Source organism: Littorina saxatilis, linkage group LG4, assembly GCF_037325665.1.
Source record: "Littorina saxatilis isolate snail1 linkage group LG4, US_GU_Lsax_2.0, whole genome shotgun sequence".
Classification (NCBI taxonomy): domain Eukaryota; kingdom Metazoa; phylum Mollusca; class Gastropoda; order Littorinimorpha; family Littorinidae; genus Littorina; species Littorina saxatilis.
Window position 1 is genome coordinate 31,459,789 of NC_090248.1, and position 20,542 is coordinate 31,480,330.

The following is a 20,542-nucleotide window of genomic DNA, read 5'->3' on the forward strand; positions in this document are numbered from 1 at the left end:
TACGCTCCCACGATAATATGTGACCCTCCACCACGAAATGAGTCGCATGTCACCTCGCGCGGTTCTGCGCTAGGCTTAATATAAGTCCGGGGAGTGTATGGTAACAGTGTGAGGGTCACCTGAGTCACAGGCTTATAACTCAAACAGTTTTCGCTCTTTTCTACAATGGTTTTCACCACTGGATAGAGCATAAACAACTCTTTAGGAAAATGTAAAAATATGAAAATCATGCAAAGGTGACATGCGACTCATTTCGTGGTGGAGGGTCACATATGGCCGTACAATTATCCTTGGATCGATGTGGTGTCGTCCTGGACTGCGGACTTCCTGGCAGCCACTGGTCTGAGGATCTAGCACGGCCACCAACATCGAACGCAGAAGAAGAAGAAGAAGAAGCCTCCCATACATGCCGTCTTCTCACTGCATGGCTTCTTCTGTATCCATTCAGATTTTGAGGAAGGTTTGAGTCTCGAAGAACTTGCCTTTCTGTGTGTCTTGCCTGTTCAATTTTACATTCAGTCAATTATTATATTACTGAATGTACTGCGGTAGACTTAGAATCGAGATAAGTCAAGGATGTACATGTATATAATTATTCAAAGGTGTGTATGTGTGTATACAGCAATTACAGAACAGAATGTTTGACACTTTACATGTGAATTCTTCCAAATAAAACTGTCCATGTTGTTGGTTTTTGTATGTGGTTTTTTTCCTCCAAATAATTGTTGATATATATAAATGTTTTTGATCAAGTCCTTTCCATCCGTTAAAAAAGTTGAAGCCATTCTGTGGCGACCACCGTATTTCAGTTTCAGTCAATCAGATTCATTGAGTGTTTTCTTTTCTTTGTCACAAAGAAATCTTTGATCGGGTTAGGAGATTGCATTGTATTCTTCTTTACTTTCTGAATCCAAACGTATAATATATATATAACAAATATATGTCTTGCATTTTTTAATTGGACACATGGTCACACATTTAAACAAATTAGGTTTATTTTTGTTGCTGCTTTCTTTTTTTTTTTTTTGAGAGAGAGAGAGAGAGAGAGAGATAAAGTCTGCGCTGTCTCGTTTAAATGGTTTCGGCCAGCCTAGGACATACTAGTGCCGCCGGGGAGGGGGGGGGGGGGGGGGGTCCAGTGTGGTCAGCCTGGTTTCTATTACTATTAGGACGACAGATTGACTTAAATGTTTTGACATTGCTTTGGGCGACTTGTTCTTTCTGCATTGCAACGGATATTGTCAGTAGTAGAATTGCTACCTTGAACCAGGCAAAGAATATTCCGCCTGACCAAAAAGCATGTCACAGTGCAGGAAAATCAAATAGACAAAGAACGTGCGTGCCGCGTGCGTGCGTCCGCTTGTGTGTGTTTGTCTATTACCTCCCTGTGTGTCTATCTGTATGTCTGTTAAGTTGTGTCTGTGGTGAGGTTGTGTGTGTGTATGTCATCATACAGATCAGTTACAAGTAAAAGTAAAGAACTTAAAGTCCAATCAGTCAAAACAGACACACACATACACAGACACACACTTACACACACACACATACACACACACACACACACACACACACACACACACACACACACACACACACACACACTTTTTCACATTACGACTGAACATTTTATTACAGAAACTTTTATATCAAGCATGTCACGTGTACGGCTGTGAAACTGGAACATACATACACAAAAATCCAAAAACTTGATAACACACAGAAAGAATGTCTAAATGTCTAACTTAAGCTCTAGGTCTGCACAGAAAGTTGACCCATGTCCGGCAAATATCCGAACCCCACAAGATACGAGGATCACAAGTCCAGTGTCTACCAGACCCGGCCCAAAACCAAAGTGGTGACCAATAAGCTTAAAATGTGAATGATAACTGAAATGTGTATGTGACAGTAACTACAGGGTGACGCAGTAGTCCCCTTTGTGACAGGCAGCTGCTCTGCATTTTTTTTATTTTTTTATTTTTTATTTTTTTTTTTATGGTCTTAACAGTTAAACATGTATTACGTTATCATTAAGATTCATGCTTTGTTAGCACTAAGCAGTTGTTTTAATCAGTCTGGTTTTCTCTTGTTTTCATCTTATGAACATTCTAAATGTTAGACTAACTTATTGTCTTGTACAGAATAACAACTGTGTGAATGGTGCTACTATACTGAATGAAAGAGTGTGACATGAAGTTCTTGTACATCATTGTAAAGAGTGTGAATGACGTTTTAGTTTAGATGTCAAGCGCTTAGAGCAAGCCTTTTTAACGAAAGTTTTTGATTTAGCGCTATATAAATGTTCTTATTATTATTATTAAAAGCGGGCTATTTATAGTAGGCTGACGTTTCTAGTACGTCGAGAGACAAGCACGCCTGTGAGAAGAACAGTAGCTGTTCGTGGTGGTCTGGCTGCTGTTGTCACCCGGTAAGCTCTTGGGAACCTTATTTAGCATTCCCATGGCAGTTTTTATAGGGCAATTAAATCTAGCTCTAAAATCTCAATCCTGTTTGACTGGCTTTTCTGGCATCCAAATGTGATTCTTGTGCTTCAGGCATGCGGTTACATTTACCTGTTGACATTTCTAAGTTCGAAATTTGAAAGTTTGTGGTGCGACTTACACCGGGATTGTAATACTATGTACGCTTTCACGTTCAAAGAAGTGGTTATATGGTAATTGGTATGGCAAAAGCGAGAGGCAGTCTTCGGGACATCTTATGAAGAGAAGGAAGGAAACAGAGTCGATAACGGAGCGTGGATTTTTTCCATTATGTGAAGGTAGTCGTCATCTGGAAAGCACACAGATAAATCATTCATCTTCCTATGTACAACACACAGACATAAAACTGTGTGAGCATGCGCTAACACAGACACAGACATGAATAAAAACAAATCTCGCATTGAAGCTAATAAGAAATGTGAAGCATATATTAATGGCCGTTATATCAGGGACCTATATTTAGAGGTCTATGGTTATATCAAGTGAAACGGCAACAACATGCATCAGTTATGTTGCAAAAGTTCAACTGCAAAAGCTGATGAATTTTCAATAATTACTAGATTACTGAAGTCTTTCAGTGCATCCACAAAATGCTTCTGTCTGTCTTTGCAGCTGCTCCAACAAACGTTTCTTATTGAATATAACATGCATTCATATATGTACACACCTGCTTCTACTGTAATAAGTCCGACTCGAGTGAGGAAGTCCAAGATGACCAAAGCGCAGTCGGGTTTGAATTTATCCTGCATCAACAGTTCTCGAACCTGAAAATACAAATGAAAACTGATAATTTTTGGGCCCAGTGAGCAGCAGCTACTTAACAAAACTATAAAAAGAAAAAAAACTAAAAACAAAAACAAACTAGACGCAACTGTTCTCTCATAGAGATGCATCTTTTCTGAAACGGAAAAAACTGTTTAGTCATAAAGGCAACTCTTCAGCCATAAAGAAGTAACTTTCCTGTCACGGAAGCAACAACTTTATGTCATAAAATTAAACACTTTTCTGACAAAGAAGCAACGGCTGTTCTGTCATAAAAGCAACAACTTTTCTGTCATTTAAGCAACAACAGCAACAGTCTTTTTGTCATTGAAGCAACTTTTCTGTCATCCAAGCAACTTTTGTTGTCATAGAAGCAACTGTTCTGTTTACATACAATCGAATTTACATTCCAAACTATGAAAACGCTTCTGGAAAAAAATTAAAAATCGTTTTCCATTCGATTTCAAAGACCTTTAATTGCAAAATGCACTTTAATGATGGCACAAAAAAAGTCCCGTTAGAAACACAAAGGGGGTGCGCGGACGCACACAACCAGCCAGCCAGCCAGCCAGCCAGCCAGCCAGCCAGCCAGCCAGAGGTGCGCAAACAAACACACACACACACACACTGACACACACACACACACGCACACACACACACGCACGCACACAAGCACACACACATACACACACACACACACACACACACACACACACACACACACTAAAACCAAATTTGAAATACATCTGAAAGAAAAGATTTTACCTTGTCGATAGGTAGAAGTTTGAAGTGTTTCTTTTCTCCATCGAAGGTCTCTGGCTGGAAGTCCTCTGGTAGCACCATGTCATAGATAAATCTACACCCTGGCATCACGCCTCGCTCGTCTTCCATACAGTAGCTGCAAACCACACAGTAGTTGGTTTTTTTGTCAGTTTTGGGATGTTAGTAGACAATACACGGGTTATTATTCGTTATTTTTGGGATTTGAGTAGACAATACACGGGCTGTTCTTCGCCAGTTCGGGATTAAGCAGCTATAGAAGCAACAGAGTCGCGCTACCCCAAAGTCAAGGGATCTATAGGATTTTTTTTCATTTCTTTATTGTCCCATCACATTCCACAACTTGGACACATACCACAACTTGGACACATTACCACGTCTTGGACACATACCACATCTTGGACACATATACCACAACTTGGACACATACCACATCTTGGACACATACCACAACTTGGACACATACCACAACTTGGACACATTACCACATCTTGGACACATTACCACATCTTGGACACATTCCACAACTTGGACACATACCACATCTTGGACACATACCACAACTTGGACACATACCGCAACTTGGACACATTACCACAACTTGGACACATTCCACATCTTGGACACATACCACAACTTGGACACATACCACATCTTGGACACATACCACAACTTGGACACATTCCACATCTTGGACACATTCCACAACTTGCAATTGGACACATTCCACAACTTGGACCACAAGCGCGACTCTGTTGCTGCTAGCTTTTCACTGGGAGGAAGCGATCCAAATTCGCCAGCGATATAGGACAAAAAAGAAATGAAAAAAGAAAGAAAAACATATCTAATGGATCCCTTGACTTTGGGGTAGCGCGACTCTGTTGCTGCTAGCTTTCCACTGGGAGGAAGCGATCCGAATTTCCCAGCAATGGGACAATAGGCTGAATAGAGAAATGATTTTTTTTTTTAATTTATTTTTTTACATTTTTACAAATCGCGGTTTTAGGTTTGACGTAATTTGTAAAATATTTTTACATTAATTTTTTACAAATCACGGGTTAACAGCTCAGTTGGAGGTTTAATTGGTGTCAGTGTGTAGACATACAGGCTGGGGGGAGTGGCTTAGGAGAGAGCAGATATCTATGGAACGCCAGATACGCCATGTCCCCGCGGAATTCCTCGCGTAATTCCGCGCGGAATTTCGAGCTATTCTCGTCGTTGATTGGTCAGAAATTCCGCCCGGACTTTTTATGTCCTCGCGAAATTCCTCGAGGACTTTACGAGAGGAATTCCGCGAGGACTTTCGAGCTATACTCGTCTTTGATTGGTTCAAATGTCCTCGCGTAATTCCGCCCGGACTTTTATCGGGAACGTTCGTATGGGTTCGGCACTTTCTGCCTGGAGTTTTAGATCGAGAAATTTAAAAAAGTTGTAACGGAATAGAATCGGATCGAGGTTAAAATGTCCTCGCGCAATTCCGCCCGGACTTTCATCGCAAACGTTCGGCACTCGTTTTGCACGGACTTTTAGATAGAGACATCAGAACAGTGGGATAGGAAGAGTATCCTTAGGCTTAGCGGATTATGACTTTATTCAGTTATTCTGCAAAAAAGACAAATGCTGGAGAAAAACTGTTCTTTTCTGCAACATTTCTGCATAATGTCATCTTTCGCCGAAGCAGCGGTTTTTTTTCTGCAGCAAAACATTTTACTGCAGTAAAATTGAAATCAAGAATGCTGCAGTAAAACGGTGCTGTTGTTTTAGTGCAGAAAACCTGTTTACATTTTTTCTGCAGCATTTTGTACTGGCTCTTGGCGGATTATGACATTATTCAGTTATTCTGGAGAAAAACCGAAATGCTGGAGAAAAACTGTCTTTTCTGCAGCATTTCTGCATAATGTCATCTTTCGCCGAAGCAACGTTTTTTACTGCAGTAAAACAGTTTTTCTGAAGCATAATGTTTACTTGGTTTTCTGCAGCATTATTGCGATTAACTTTTTCTTCAGAATAGTCTGTGACAGTTTTTCTGGAGAAAAACAAACGACCTTGTAAAGTAGCGTTTGTATTCGTCACCCCCTGGGATAGTATAATAGTTTGTAACTATTGGTAATTCTGGATGAGTCCATCTCTCGACAAAGGGGGGCTCGCGTGCTCCAACATTATAATGAGCCAGTACAAAATGCTGCAGAAAAAGTGTAAACAGGTGTTCTACAGTAAAACAACAGCACCGTTTTACTGCAGCATTCTTGATTTCAATTTTACTGCAGTAAAATTTTTGCTCCAGAAAACCCCGTTGCTTCGGCGAAAGATGACATTATGCAGAAATGCTGCAGAAAAGACAGTTTTTCTCCAGCATTTCTGTTTTTCTGCAGAATAACTGAATAATGCCAAAATGCTGAAGAAAAAGTGTAAACAGTTTTTCTCCAGTAAAACAACATCACCGTTTTACTGCAGCATTCTTGATTTCAATTTTACTGCAGTAAAACTGTTATACTGCACACAAAAAACGTTGCTCTCGCGAAAGATGACATTATGCAGAAATGCTGCAGAAACAAACAGTTTTTCTCCAGCAGTTCTGTTTTTTCTGCAGAATAACTGAATAAAGTCATAATCCGCTAAGGATAGAAGATAGTCGGATCAAAGAAACCAACATTAACCGCGCGCGCGCGTGTGTGAGTGTGAACACAGCTATTTCGTGGAAGCGGTTCTTGCAAACAGTACACACTTCAGATAGGTGCTCATGAGTTGTTTCCCTTGATTCAAATAAAGGGTTTTGACTGACTGAACACAGAGATTCTGACCGTTTGTGCATCGGTCATTTTGAACTCAAAGCCATGACGTTCCCTACACAAGGCTTTGATAACGAACGGATAAGGGGCGTAACTTCTTAGTCATATTACAGTTGAAAATTCAAAGCGGGTCGGCTTCACTCAATTTCTTGGCATCAGAGGCTTGACATAAATTAGGAAAACAAATGGTTGGACCCATCATGGACCAACTAAAACGCTGTAGGGCAGAATTAATATTTTGATGGTATTTTTGAACGTTCTCAGCGTCACTGTAGGAAGTGGCGTTCTCAGCGTGCAGAAAGTGAGCGTCAAGTCCCTTTGTATCAACAACGAAAATCTTTGCATCTTTGAATGAATCGAAACGCACGAGACTTACCAAGAAATTGAGTGAAGCCGACCCGCTTTGAATTTTCAACTGTAATATGACTAAGGAGTTACGCCCCTTATCCGTTCGTTATCAAAGCCTTGTGTATGGAACGTCATGGCTTTGAGTTCAAAACTCGGTTTGATTTGTCCACTATCCTTTTTTTCTGTGAGCGTGTATCATAATCGCAGGGCCGGACTACCGGGGGGGTTATGGGGGTTGCGCAACCCCCCCCCCCCCCCTAGCCTAAACATGTACCTTACTTATTTAATTTTTTTTATTATTATTGCTTATTTTATGCCGTTTCATGCAAGGAGCGACCATTTTCCTATCTCAGAATATGACCTACCCGTCAGCCTCAGGGGGCTTCGCCCCCTGACCCCCACAACGAGGGGGGGGGGGGTGGGTGGGTTCTAGGGTTTCCGGACCCCCCCAGCCAAAAAATAAAAATATTGAATGAGGTATGCATTTCTTTATTTTACATTGAGTTTCAATTTTTGGGGTATTAATCAGTGACAAAATCTGCTGCCTGAAACTGGTATTGATAAGATAAGATAAGGAGGATAAGATTTTATATAGTCCATGAGGGTAACCTCACAGAAATTCGGGCTGCTTTCTCCCTGGGGAAAGCGAGCTGCCATACAGTATACGGCGCTACCCATTTTTTTTATTTTTTCCTGCATGCGTGTATTCATGTTTCCAAGCCCTGAGACTTAATGCACCAGATTGCACCATTTTGCATCCTTTTTTTCAAAATTTTCCGGGGGGGCATGCCCCCGGACCCCCCTAGCAAGATAGGCGCTTCGCCCCGTCGGCTCGGCGCTTCGCGCCTTCACACCCATATCTTCACAATATACTTTTGAAAAAAAACAGTCATAAAATGAACTGATCCGCCCCTGCTGCCAGGGGGGACATCCCCCTTTGGCCACCACTGGCAACCCCCCCCCCCCCCCCCCCCCCTCCTCTTCGCCCAGTCCGGCCCTGAATCGCACACACACACACACACACGCACATCTGAAACCCTGCCTCATCCCCCACCTCAGCCTCTCCCCGATTTGGAAAAAGGAAGAAATATAATTTGAAACAGTATAATGTATTATCTGACGCCCGAGCAATTATACTCGGAACAGTGTAGTTCTTTGTGACCTTGGTCTTGACAAAAAATCTAGCAGTCTGATGAGTAACGGATGGCGCATGAAATGAGTCATTTGTGTCGTTTAACGCCTCTTTTTACAGTTCTACTTTGAAAGGATGCCGCACTGCACACATAACAACAGTCCTTCCTTTACGCTCTTTTAAGTAAAAAAAAGGTCTGACAAGGCGTGTACGTCGAATGACAAATAATAATAATAATAATAATACGAATATTTGTAACGCGCACATATCTCACACCAACAGGCGACTCAAGGCGCACATACACTCATTCACACACACGGAGACTAAGTCACTAACACACAAATATACATGTTTGAATAAAATGCTATACCAGCCAAAAATAAACCAGAAAACAGTACATCTCTGACAACAACAACAACAACAACAACAACAACAACAACAACAACAACAACAACAACAACAACAACAACAACAACTCAATTCAATTCATGTCTGCAAAGGAAGCAGGACAGTTGCTGATTTCAGTACGTATCTAAAGAAGTAGATGCCCATACTATAGCGAGCAAAATTGCGTACAGATCTGTCTAAAATCTGTATTTTAATGTTTAATTTAAGATTCTGCCTGTAAGAAAATGTCTTCTTCTAGCACCTATGATACATGGGTCTTGGCAATGATCGCATTCACATCTTGCACCATTAACAGCGCAACATCAATTGCTATTTGTAATCCTGCGTTTTGAAGAATTTGAGTGATCGCCCTTGATTTCAAAGCAATAGACCCTATCGGTATTCCAAGCTCTCGTAATCTCTCGCAAGCTTCAGAGCATAGCAAAGCATGCGGTACAGCGATCTCGTGCGAGCTGCACAAGCGAAGGTTCGAAGTTCTCGCGATGTTCAAAGCATAACAAAGAGCGTGTCTCGCGAGAGCTGCTCAGATACCGAAAAGGTCTATTACATATGAGTGTCCGGTAAATTCCCATTTCATGTTTTTAGTGAGTAGAGAATAGCTCGAAAGTCCGGACGGAATTCCTCGCGTAATTCCTCGAGGAATTCCTCGAGGAATTGCGCGAGGACATTAAAAGTCCGGGCGGAATTTCTGACCAATCAACGACGAGAATAGCTCGAAAGTCCGCGCGGAATTACGCGAGGAATTCCGCTTGGACATGGCGTATCTGGCGTTCCATAGATATCTGTACCGTATCAGCGTATGTGCGGCTGGAGATCGTTCTTACTCAGTGCAGCGTCCGAGTTGAGACGGAAGTGTCTCATCTATTAAGTCCGGCCTTCGTCGAAGATTGCTTGGCCAAATTTTCAATAAATAATATATCATTGAAAAATGAGGGTGTGACGTGCCGCCTCAACGTTTACAAAAAGCCGGATATGACGTCATCAAAAACATTTATCGAAAAAATGAAAAAAACCTCTGGGGATATCATTCCCAGAAATTCTCATGTAAAGTTTCATGAAGATCGGGCAAGTAGTTTACTCTGAATCGCTCTATACACACACACACACACACACACACACACACACACACACACACACACACACACACACACATACACCACGACCCTCGTCTAGAAGTTCCTCACTCTATGTTAAAAAATTTAGTCAAAACTTGACTAAATGTAAAAAGACGGTTGGTGTCTTAGTTTTTCAGTTAGCACGACCTATTTTTCAGGTAGGAAAACCTATTTCTCTGGTAGCATGACCCATTTGTAAAGTTGCACGACCTATTTCTCTGGAAGCATGACCCATTTGTAAAGTTGCACAACTATTTCTCTGGTAGCATGACCCATTTGAGGGTGAGAGGTAAGAGACCTATTTTGCAGGTAGGAAAACCTATTTCTCTGGTAGCATGACCCATTTGTAAAGTTGCACGACCTATTTCTCTGGTAACATGACCCATTTGAGGGTGAGAGGTAAGAGACTTATTTTCAGGTAAGATAACCTATTTTTAATGTCACAGAACATAGACTTCAGGTTTCATGACCCACTTTTCATGTAGCACGACAACTCACGTGACCATGCTGTTTTGGCTGAGGCCGTCCAGCACGGCTTCATCAATGGACGCCTGTTCTTGACAGTGGAGCCTCATATTCTCCCACGGCTCATGCTCCGCATGCACCACTCCCGCAACCTGAGCATAGAACAATGCGCTTCATAATCCCAGGAACATTTCAAAGTCTATAGCCTGTACTTAACTGGGCGAAGTCGACTACGCGAAGTATTCTTCGCGAAGCTGGCTGCACAGAGCTTCAGCACAGAGTTTTCGATTAAAAAATACTTCGCGAAACCTTTGCAAAGTCGACTTCGGGCACAATCAAGGACTGCCTTGCATTGAAAATTGCCTCAAAAGCAAATGTTTGTTCGCTCAGGATATATGTGTGTGTGTGTGTGTGTGTGTGTGTGTGTGTGTGTGTGTGTGTGTGTGTGTGTGTGTGTGTGTGTGTGTGTGTGTGTGTGTGTGTGTGCGTGCGTGCGTGTGTTTAAAAAACATTGTTTTACTCAGATATCATCAGAACCTCTGTCGATAGGCCAGATGTATTTAAACCATGTCTGAGGCATATCTCAGTAAGACAATAATCACATATACCCCCATTTTACCAAAGAGAACAAGTCACATGCAGATGATCAATATGCCTGTGAGGAAAGGATATCATACTTAGAAATTGCTGTGTAATACTCACCATGTTACTGTACATGCCAGGGTAGGTGGCCTTGGTTTTCGCCCTGACTGCAACCCACATCTTACTCACATTCCCCTCGTCGTCGCAAGTGTAACCGTTGAGGTGTACGCGATAAGTCACAATCCCAAACAATGCTGTCACAAAATAAACATACTGCAATGGATAAGGATAAACTAGTCAAGTTTCAAAGCTCTACATTCAGAAACGTCAAAGAACATACATGTACAAGTACAGTATTCCACTTCTTGCCCTGAACTCAAATCCAACTGTGACCTTGCTGCCCTGCGTTGTGCTGTGCTGTGCTGTGCTGTGTGCTGTGCTGTGCTGTGTGCTGTGCTGTGCTGTGTGCTGTGCTGTGCTGTGCTGGGCTGTGATGGGTTGAGTTAGGTTGTGTATAGTGTTGTGCTGTTTTGTGCTGTGTTTAGCTGAGCCGTGTTGTGCTATGTTGGATTTTGTTGGGTTGTGTTTATGTAGTGCTGTGCTGTGCTGTGTTGGGTTGAGCCGTTAGATTGTGTAGTGTTGTGCTGTTCTGTCCTGGGGTTTGTTAGGTTGTGTTTTGTGTTGTGCTGTTCTGTGATGTGCTTTCCTGTGCTGTGCTGTGTTGGATTTTGTTGGGTTGTGTTTATGTAGTGTTGTGGTGTGCTGTGATGGGTTGAGTTGCCGGCCGGGGTTGTGTATGGTGTTGTGCTGCCGTTCTGTGCTGTGCTGTGTTGGGTTTTGTAGTGTTGTGTTGTGCTTGGTTTAGTTAGGTTGTGTTGTGCTGTTCTGTGCTGTACGTGTTGGGTTGTCACAATCATGTAGTGTTGTACGTGCTGTGCTGTGTTGGGTTCTGTAGTGTCAGTTGTACGTGCTGTGTTGGGTTTTGTAGTGTTCTGCTGTGCTGGATTTAGTTAGGTTGTGTTGTGCTAGTGCTGTTCTGATCTGTGTTGTGCTGTGTTGGACTTTGTTGGGTTGTGTATAGTGTTGTGCTGTTCTGTGCTGTGTTGGGTTGTGTAGTGTTGTACGTGCTGTACGTGTTGGGTTTTTACATTTAGTCAAGTTTTGACTAAATGTTTTAACATAGAGGGGGAATCGAGACGAGGGTCGTGGTGTATGTGTGCCAGTGTGTGTGTGTGTGTGTGTGTGTGTAGATCGAGCGATTCAGAGTAAACTACTGGACCGATCTTTATGAAATTTTACATGAATGTTCCTGGGTATGATATCCCCGGACGTTTTTTTCATTTTTTCGATAAATGTCTTTGATGACGTCATATCTGGCTTTTTGTAAAAGTTGAGGCGGCACTGTCACACCCTCATTTTTCAATAAAATTGATTGAAATTTTAGCCAAGCAATCTTTGACAAAGGCCGGACTTTGGTATTGCATTTCAGCTTGTAGGCTTAAAAAATAATTAATGACTTTAAATTGGCCTTTAAAAATCAGAAAATTTTAATTAAAATTTTTTTTTTATAAAACGATCCAAAATTACGTTCATCTTATTCTTCATCATTTTCTGATTCCAAAAACATATAAATATGTTATATTTGGATTAAAAACAAGCTCTGAAAATTAAAAATATAAAAATTATGATCAAAATTAAATTTCCGAAATCGATTTAAAAGCACTTTCATCGTATTCCTTGTCCGTTCCTGATTCCAAAAACATATAGATATGATATGTTTGGATTAAAACACGTTCAGAGAGTTAACAAGTCGCGTAAGGCGAAATTACTACATTTAGTCAAGCTGTGGAACTCACAGAATGAAACTAAACGTAGTACGCCGCTAGTGCAAAAGGCAGTGAAAGTGACGAGCCTGTTTGGCGCGGTAGCGATTGCGCTGTGCTTTACTGTACCTCTCTTGGTTTAAACTTTCTGAGCGTGTTTTTAATCCAAACATATCATATCTATATGTTTTTGGAACCAGGAACCGACAAGGAATAAGATGAAATAGTTTTTAAAACGATTTCGGAAATTTAATTTTGATCATAATTTTTATATTTTTAATTTTCAGAGCATGTTTTTAATCCAAATATAACATATGTATATGTTTTTGGAATCAGAAAATGACGAAGAATAAGATGAAATTGTTTTTGGATCGTTTAATAAAAAAATAATTTTAATTAGAAGTTTCCGATTTTTAATGACCAAACTCACTCATTAGTTTTTAAGCCACCAAGCTGAAATGCAATACCAAACCCCGGCCTTCGTCGAAGATTGCTTTGCCAAAATTTCAATCAATTTAATTGAAAAATGAGGGTGTGACAGTGCCGCCTCAACTTTTACAAAAAGCCGGATATGACGTCATCAAAGGTATTTATCGAAAAAATGAAAAAAATATCCGGGGATATCATACCCAGGAACTCTCATGTCAAATTTCATAAATATCGGCCCAGTAGTTTAGTCGATCAGTGAAACATCGTGTGGTACAGGTGGGTAACCCGGAACCATGCATCTTTGTTATTGACAATATGCTTTTGGATATTGAGAAAAATGGCCGACTTCCGTAGCATTATGCTTTGATGATCGAAAGAGACCATCCAATCACAGCCCCCGAATTCCCCCACGTGTTCATCAGAATAGCTATATTAGTTATTACTGGATGCGCTGTTCACAGTATCATTTGCGCAAATAGTGCATTGGCATGCAGCCACCCTTTGCGTAGGTGGGCAGCACTAACAGCTATTGTGTTTCATTCAGCGTAGCAATAGGGCCCGATATTTAGACGAGACAAGTATAATGCCGACGAGTCGAAGACGAGTCGCATTATACTTGTTCGAGTCTAAATATCGGACCCTATTGCTACGATGAAAACACAATAGCGTTTCAGGGGCGTCTTATCCAGGTGGGGCCATGGGGCTAGAGCCCCACCACTTTTTCCCCCCTAAAAAAAACAAGTCGCGTAAGGCGAAAATACAATATTTAGTCAAGTAGCTGTCGAACTCACAGAATGAAACTGAACGCAACGCAACGCAGCAAGACCGTATACTCGTAGCATCGTCACTCCACCGCCCGTGGCAAAGACAGTGCACGTGGAATTGACAAGAAGAGCGGGGTATTCGTTGCGCTGAGAAGGATAGCACGCTTTTCTGTACCTCTCTTCGTTTTAACTTTCTGAGCGTGTTTTTAATCCAAACATATCATATCTATATATTTTTGGAATCAGGAACCGACAAGGAATAAGATGAAAGTGTTTTTAAATTGATTTGGAAAAAAAAAATTTGATAATAATTTTTATATATTTAATTTTCAGAGCTTGTTTTTAATCCGAATATAACATATTTATATGTTTTTGGAATCAGCAAATGATGGAGAATAAGATAAACGTAAATTTGGATCGTTTTATAAATTTTTATTTTTTTTTACAATTTTCAGATTTTTAATGACCAAAGTCATTAATTAATTTTTAAGCCACCAAGCTGAAATGCAATACCGAACCCCGGGCTTCGTCGAAGAGTACTTGACCAAAATTTCAACCAATTTGGTTGAAAAATGAGGGCGTGACAGTGCCGCCTCAACTTTCACGAAAAGCCGGATATGACGTCATCAAAGACATTTATCAAAAAAATGAAAAAAACGTTCGGGGATTTCATACCCAGGAACTCTCATGTCAAATTTCATAAAGATCGGTCCAGTAGTTTAGTCTGAATCGCTCTACACACACACACACACACACACACACACACGCACAGACACACACACATACACCACACCCTCGTTTCGATTCCCCCTCGATGTTAAAATATTTAGTCAAAACTTGACTAAATATAAAAAGACAAAAAAGAGAGAGGGAGAGAGAGAGAGAGAGAGAGAGAGAGAGAGAGAGAGAGAGAGAGAGAGAGAGAGAGAGAGAGAGAGAGAGAGAGCCTCAAAGGGAAAGAACTCGATAACGCTCTTCTTTTGCAATAGAGACAGAAAGTTCCGATTTGGTGTGTCTGCTGCTTTTTCACGAGATTGTGCTATCGTATTTCCTAATTAAAATTGATAGCCCCACCACTTTTTCATAGCGTGTGACGCCCCTGCGTTTATATAGCTATTCTGACATTAAATTCTGTGTTAGAATCATGTTTTTGTCAGCGACAAGAACCAGAATGGTCCATGTCGTTGATGATTGCAGACGACGGTTCCCTTTCCGCATGAAGCCACGGAAATAACCGAACATTGAAAAACCCACGGACATGTATTACGGAGAAAACTCGAGATAACCGGATGTTTAGCATTACGTCAATATGTTAGGAATCATATGACGTCATGACGTATCATGCTTGCCTACGTAGATTGTATGTTCGAAAGTCTGACTTCTGTTGGGAATTCGCGTGGTGAAGACAGCGGTAAATCTGTAGATGATAAGAGAACAAGGATTGTCTCAGAAGAAACGACGAAATGTTTCAGACCGGTAACTTCATTTCAACAATGCACTATATAATGGACGTTCTATGCGACAGGAGAGTTTGCTGATTTTGTGTTAAACATTGAAGAGATCGTCTGCTAGAATCCGAGATAGGTCGCCGCTTCAGATTGCAGCTTCTGGAAATTTGCAAGGTTTGTTGCCTGTTAAAGAACTGGATTTTACACGTAATGTATGTCATGTACAGCAAGCAACAACAAAAACACACACAAAGCAAATGGCATCGTCTGTCGACTAGTCACAGAGTGACAGAAACAAACCTGGCGAGGTATGCGTGTACTTTATACACGTGGAAGAAACCGGAACCATGCGTCTTTGTTATTGCCGATATCGTTTGGATATCGGCAAAAATGGCCAACTTTCGTAGCGTTATGCTTTGATGATCGGAAAAGGGATGTGTGAGACCATCCAATCACAGCCCCCGAATCCCCCCACGTGTCCATCAGAATAGCTATATATCTCACGTGGGGGGATTCGGGGGCTGTGATTGGATGGTCTCACACATCCCTTTTCCGATCATCAAAGCATAACGCTACGAAAGTTGGCCATTTTTGCCGATATCCAAACGATATCGGCAATAACAAAGACGCATGGTTCCGGTTTCTTCCACGTGTATAAAGTACACGCATACCTCGCCAGGCTTGTGTCTGTGGCTAGTCGACAGACGATGCAATTTGCTTTGTGTGTGTTTTTGTTGTTGCTTACTGTACATGACATACATTACGTGTAAAATCCAGTTCTTTAACTGGCAGCAAACCTTGCAAATTTCCAGAAGCTGCAATCTGAAGCGACCTATCTCTGATTTTTGCAGACGATCTCTCCAATCACCAATGTTTAACACAAAATCAGCAAACTCTCCTGTCACATAGAACGTCCATTGTGTAGTGCAATGTTGAAATGAAGTTACCGGTCTGAAACATTTCGTCGTTTCTTCTGAGACAATCCTTGTTCTCTTATCATCTACAGATTTACCGCAGTCTTCACCACGCGAATTCCCAACAGAAGTCAGACTTTCGAACATACAATCTACGTAGGCAAGCATGATACGTCATAACGTCATATGATTCCTAAGATATTGACGTAATGCTAAGCATCCGGTTATCTTGAGCTTTCTCCGTAATACATGTCCGTGGGTTTTTCAATGTTCGGTTATTTCCGTGGCTCCATGCAGAAAGGGAACCGTCGTCTGCAATCAACGACATGGACCATTCTGGTCCTTGTTGCTGACAAAAACATGATTTTAACACAGAATTTAATGTCAGAATAGCTATATAAACGCTATTGTGTTTTCATCGTAGCAATAGGGTCCGATATTTAGACTCGAACAAGTATAATGCGACTCGTCTTCGACTCGTCGGCATTATACTTGTCTCGTCTAAATATCGGGCCCTATTGCTACGCTGAAAACACAATAGCTGTTAATAGCCGCAAAATCGATCAGTCGTGGTACAGATTCAAGAATTACGCTCCAACCGCGTGACTTTGGATTACACAACTTGGACCACATGTCAACTAATAAACAATAATGATATTCCAATAGACTGCAGTTTGATTGATAACCTTGATTTTCCGTAATAACTGTGGGAAGTCAGAATTTACGCAAACTTTGCAAGGAAAGCATAAATAATCGAAGCTCAACGTTAACAAATGCATCGAAGAAAAGAATAAAATCGATGATGGGATGCTATAACACCTTAGGTCGAAGTACAAACGCCAGTAATGTGATGATATGTCATTTTGGAGAAAACAGAGACGATTTTGTGCAGAAACTCACCCTGCGTGTTGCTCTTCAGCAGTGTAAGTTAGTGCGGAGGCAATTCCCCATGCAGCCACCGTCTACGGCGTGTGTACGGTCTTGCAGAAAAAATGCAATGCGTTCAGTTTCATTCTGTGAGTTCGACTGAGCTTGACTAAATGTTGTATTTTCGCCTTACGCGACTTGTTTTCTGTTTTTGTTGGGGGGTATGTATTGCATGTTGTGCTGTGCTGAGTTGGGTTGAGTTGTTAAGTGCAATGTAGTGCTGTGATGTGTTGGGTTGAGTTGTTAAGTGCAATGTAGTGCTGTGATGTGTTGGGTTGAGTTGTTAAGTGCAATGTAGTGCTGTGATGTGTTGGGTTGAGTTGTTAAGTGCAATGTAGTGCTGTGATGTGTTGGGTTGAGTTGTTAAGTGCAATGTAGTGCTGTGATGTGTTGGGTTGAGATGTTTGTGTGTAGTTTAGTGCTGTGCTGTGATGGTATTTTTTTTAGTCGGGTTGTGTTGTGTTGTGTTGTGTTGTGTTGTGTTTGTGCCTGTGCTTGTGTTTGTGCCTGTGCCTGTGTTTGTGCCTGCGCCTGTGCCTGTGTTTGTGCCTGTGTTTGTGCCTGTGCCTGTGTTTGTGCCTGTGCCTGTGTTTGTGCCTGTACCTGTGCTTGTGCCTGTGCTTGTGTTTGTGCCTGTACCTGTGTTTGTGCCTGTGCCTGTGGTTTGTGCCTGTGCCTGTGGTTTGTGCCTGTGCCTGTGTTTCTGCCTGTGTTTGTGCCTGTGCCTGTGTTTGTGCCTGTGCCTGTGTTTGTGCCTGTGTTTGTGCCTGTGTTTGTGCCTGTGCCTGTGTTTGTGCCTGTGTTTGTGCCTGTGTTTGTGCCTGTGTTTGTGCCTGTGGTTGTGCCTGTGCCTGTGCCTGTGGTTGTGCCTGTGCCTGTGGTGGTGCCTGGTGTGGTGTGGTGTGGTGTTGTGTTGTGTTGTGTGGTGGTGGTGTTGGTGTTGTGTTGGTGTGGTGTTGTGTGGTGTGGTGTGGTGTTGTGTTGTGTTATGTTGAGTTTTGTTGAATTGCCGGGTTGTGAAGTGTTGTTCTATGTTTTATCAGTCTTGCTTTCAAAACTTACGAGCAGCAGCCTTTTGGAGGTTCATTAGGGTTTCACCTTCCGCGGAAAACTTCTTGTAAATTGGTATGTTCTGAAAACACATGCAAGTGAAACTCAATCACAACACATCTTTCGCGAAACTGGCCGCATTAATCTTTAACACTAAGTTTTCGATAAAAAGGCTTCGCTAAGTCTTCGCGATGTCGACTTCGGGCTTAATCAAGGACCGTCTTTACAGCTACTGCAAGATTGGTTAATTTTGTTTGTTTATTTTTCAAAATTAAAAACTAATTTCCGAAGGTGATCATAATGCAGATGTGTGGAAACAAATGATTTGATGTATCTAAACAACTTTTAACAAATTATCAGAGATGTTCCATTGTGTACTGTATTGCATTGTATTGTATTGTATTGTATCATATTGTATTGTATTGGATTGAATTGCATTGCATTGTATTTTATGGTATGGTATGGTTTGGTATGATATGATTATAGGTATTGTATTGTATTGTATCATATTGTATTGTATTGCATTGCATTGCATTATATTGTATTGTATTGGGTTTTGGCATTGCATATTCTATTCTATCTTATTCTATTCTACTCTATTTTATTCTATTGGTTTGCTCACCCTATCGTCCTGCCACATTTGCAGTGCCACCAACTCGCGCTTGTCTCGCAACTTCTCTAGCGCAGAGTTGACAGCCTCGGTGCGATCACGCTGCGTCGTTAGACTTGGTGACACGTGCACCCCCACTGACCTACTTGCCTGTCTTCGACCTCCGCCTTTTTCAACGATATCAAAGACATCAGGAAACTTTTTCAACTTTTTCACAATTTCCGGCCGCACCAAACCAACTTGATCCCCCTCGAGGAAAAATCCAACGCAGTCCTTGCGAGAGGATCCTGAAAAAACAAAAAACAGAAAAGGAGAGTTCGTGAACGTTTCTTGAATATCTATTTTCTTTATTTTTTTGTTTGTTTTTATCTTGTTTTTACATTTGGTCAAGTTTTGACTAAATGTTGTTTTTGTTGTTGTTGTTTTTTACCAACAAGAACAACACAAGCAAATAATGTGGACATTATCAACGTTTTACCTGCTTAATAACAATTCAGTCAAAGAGAAACAGAAAAGCAAAAACAAACAAAGACATCAATATATTTTAGAATTATGGTCCTCATAGGAAGAGTTGGTTAGGTTATAAGCTAGGTTTCTTGCATATCTTGATTGTCTTGTCAACCAAAAAGAGAGTATGACTGCTTGGATAGCAGGGGAAAACGGTCATACACTTAAAAGCCAACTCGTGCTTGCGAGAAAAAGAAGAAGAAGAAGAAGAAGAAATCCGGGACACACACTTTATTTCCTTCTACAAGGAAGTATTGACTGGCCCTTCATGCTTGTGAGAAGGGTTCAGATGGCGCTCTCTCGAGACGTCTGACGCTCTACATCCTTACAGGCCAGATCATGCACATTGATGCATACAATCTGCAGGGGGCACACCACCAGACTACAGGTTCCCCAGTCCCGAACCGACTCCCACAAAACGTGGTTCTTTCCGTCTGCGATCTGCCTCTGGAATAACATCCCCAAAGAGGCTGATACCATAGACCTATATTCTAAATATAGGTCACGTCCGGCTGCTGATACTGACTTGAAATTATTTATTGTCAACTACTTTAGGGTGGTAATAAAGTATTAGATATATGTAGGGTAAAGGTATCTCATTTTGATCGATACATATAATGTGGTGTATGTGTGTGTGTGTGTCTGTGTGTGTGTGTGTGTGTGTGTGTGTGTGTAGAGCGATTCAGAGTAAACTACTGGACCGATCTTTATGAAATTTTTCATGAGAGTTCCTGGGAATGATATCCCCGGACGTTGTTTTGTTTTTTTCGATAAATACTTTTGATGACGTCATATCCGGCTTTTTGTAAAAGTTGAGGCGGCACTGTCACACCCTCATTTTTCAATCAAATTGATTGAAATTTTTGTAAAGCAATCTTCGACAAAGGCCGGACTTTGGTATTGCATTTCAGCTTGGTGGCTTAAAATTTAATTAATGACTTTGGTCATTAAAAATCTGAAAATTGTAATAAATTTGTTTTATATAAAACGATCCAAATTTACGTTCATCTTATTCTACATCATTTCCTGATTCCAAAAACATATAAATATGTTATATTTGGATTAAAAACAAGCTCTGAAAATTAAAAATATATAAATTATGATCAAAATTAAATTTCCGAAATCGATTTAAAAACAATTTCATCTTATTCCTTGTCGGTTCCTGATTCCAAAAACATATAGATGTGATAT

General features: G+C 41.1%; 1 protein-coding gene across 1 annotated transcript in view; it reads right to left on the reverse strand.

The window, feature by feature from the left end:
* Nucleotides 1-1,602: 1,602 nt before the first annotated feature.
* Nucleotides 1,603-20,542, reverse strand: part of LOC138964488 (uncharacterized) — a 20,669-nt gene continuing 1,729 nt past the window's right edge. Inside the window, exons 2-8 of the mRNA XM_070336459.1 lie at nt 18,857-19,131; nt 18,247-18,316; nt 11,000-11,133; nt 10,331-10,449; nt 4,026-4,158; nt 3,166-3,262; nt 1,603-2,787 (exon numbers count right to left, since the gene is read on the reverse strand). Of these exons, the coding sequence (XP_070192560.1) occupies nt 2,714-2,787; nt 3,166-3,262; nt 4,026-4,158; nt 10,331-10,449; nt 11,000-11,133; nt 18,247-18,316; nt 18,857-19,131 (902 nt within the window). The 3' untranslated portion in view covers nt 1,603-2,713. The remainder of the gene's footprint in view (nt 2,788-3,165; nt 3,263-4,025; nt 4,159-10,330; nt 10,450-10,999; nt 11,134-18,246; nt 18,317-18,856; nt 19,132-20,542) is intronic.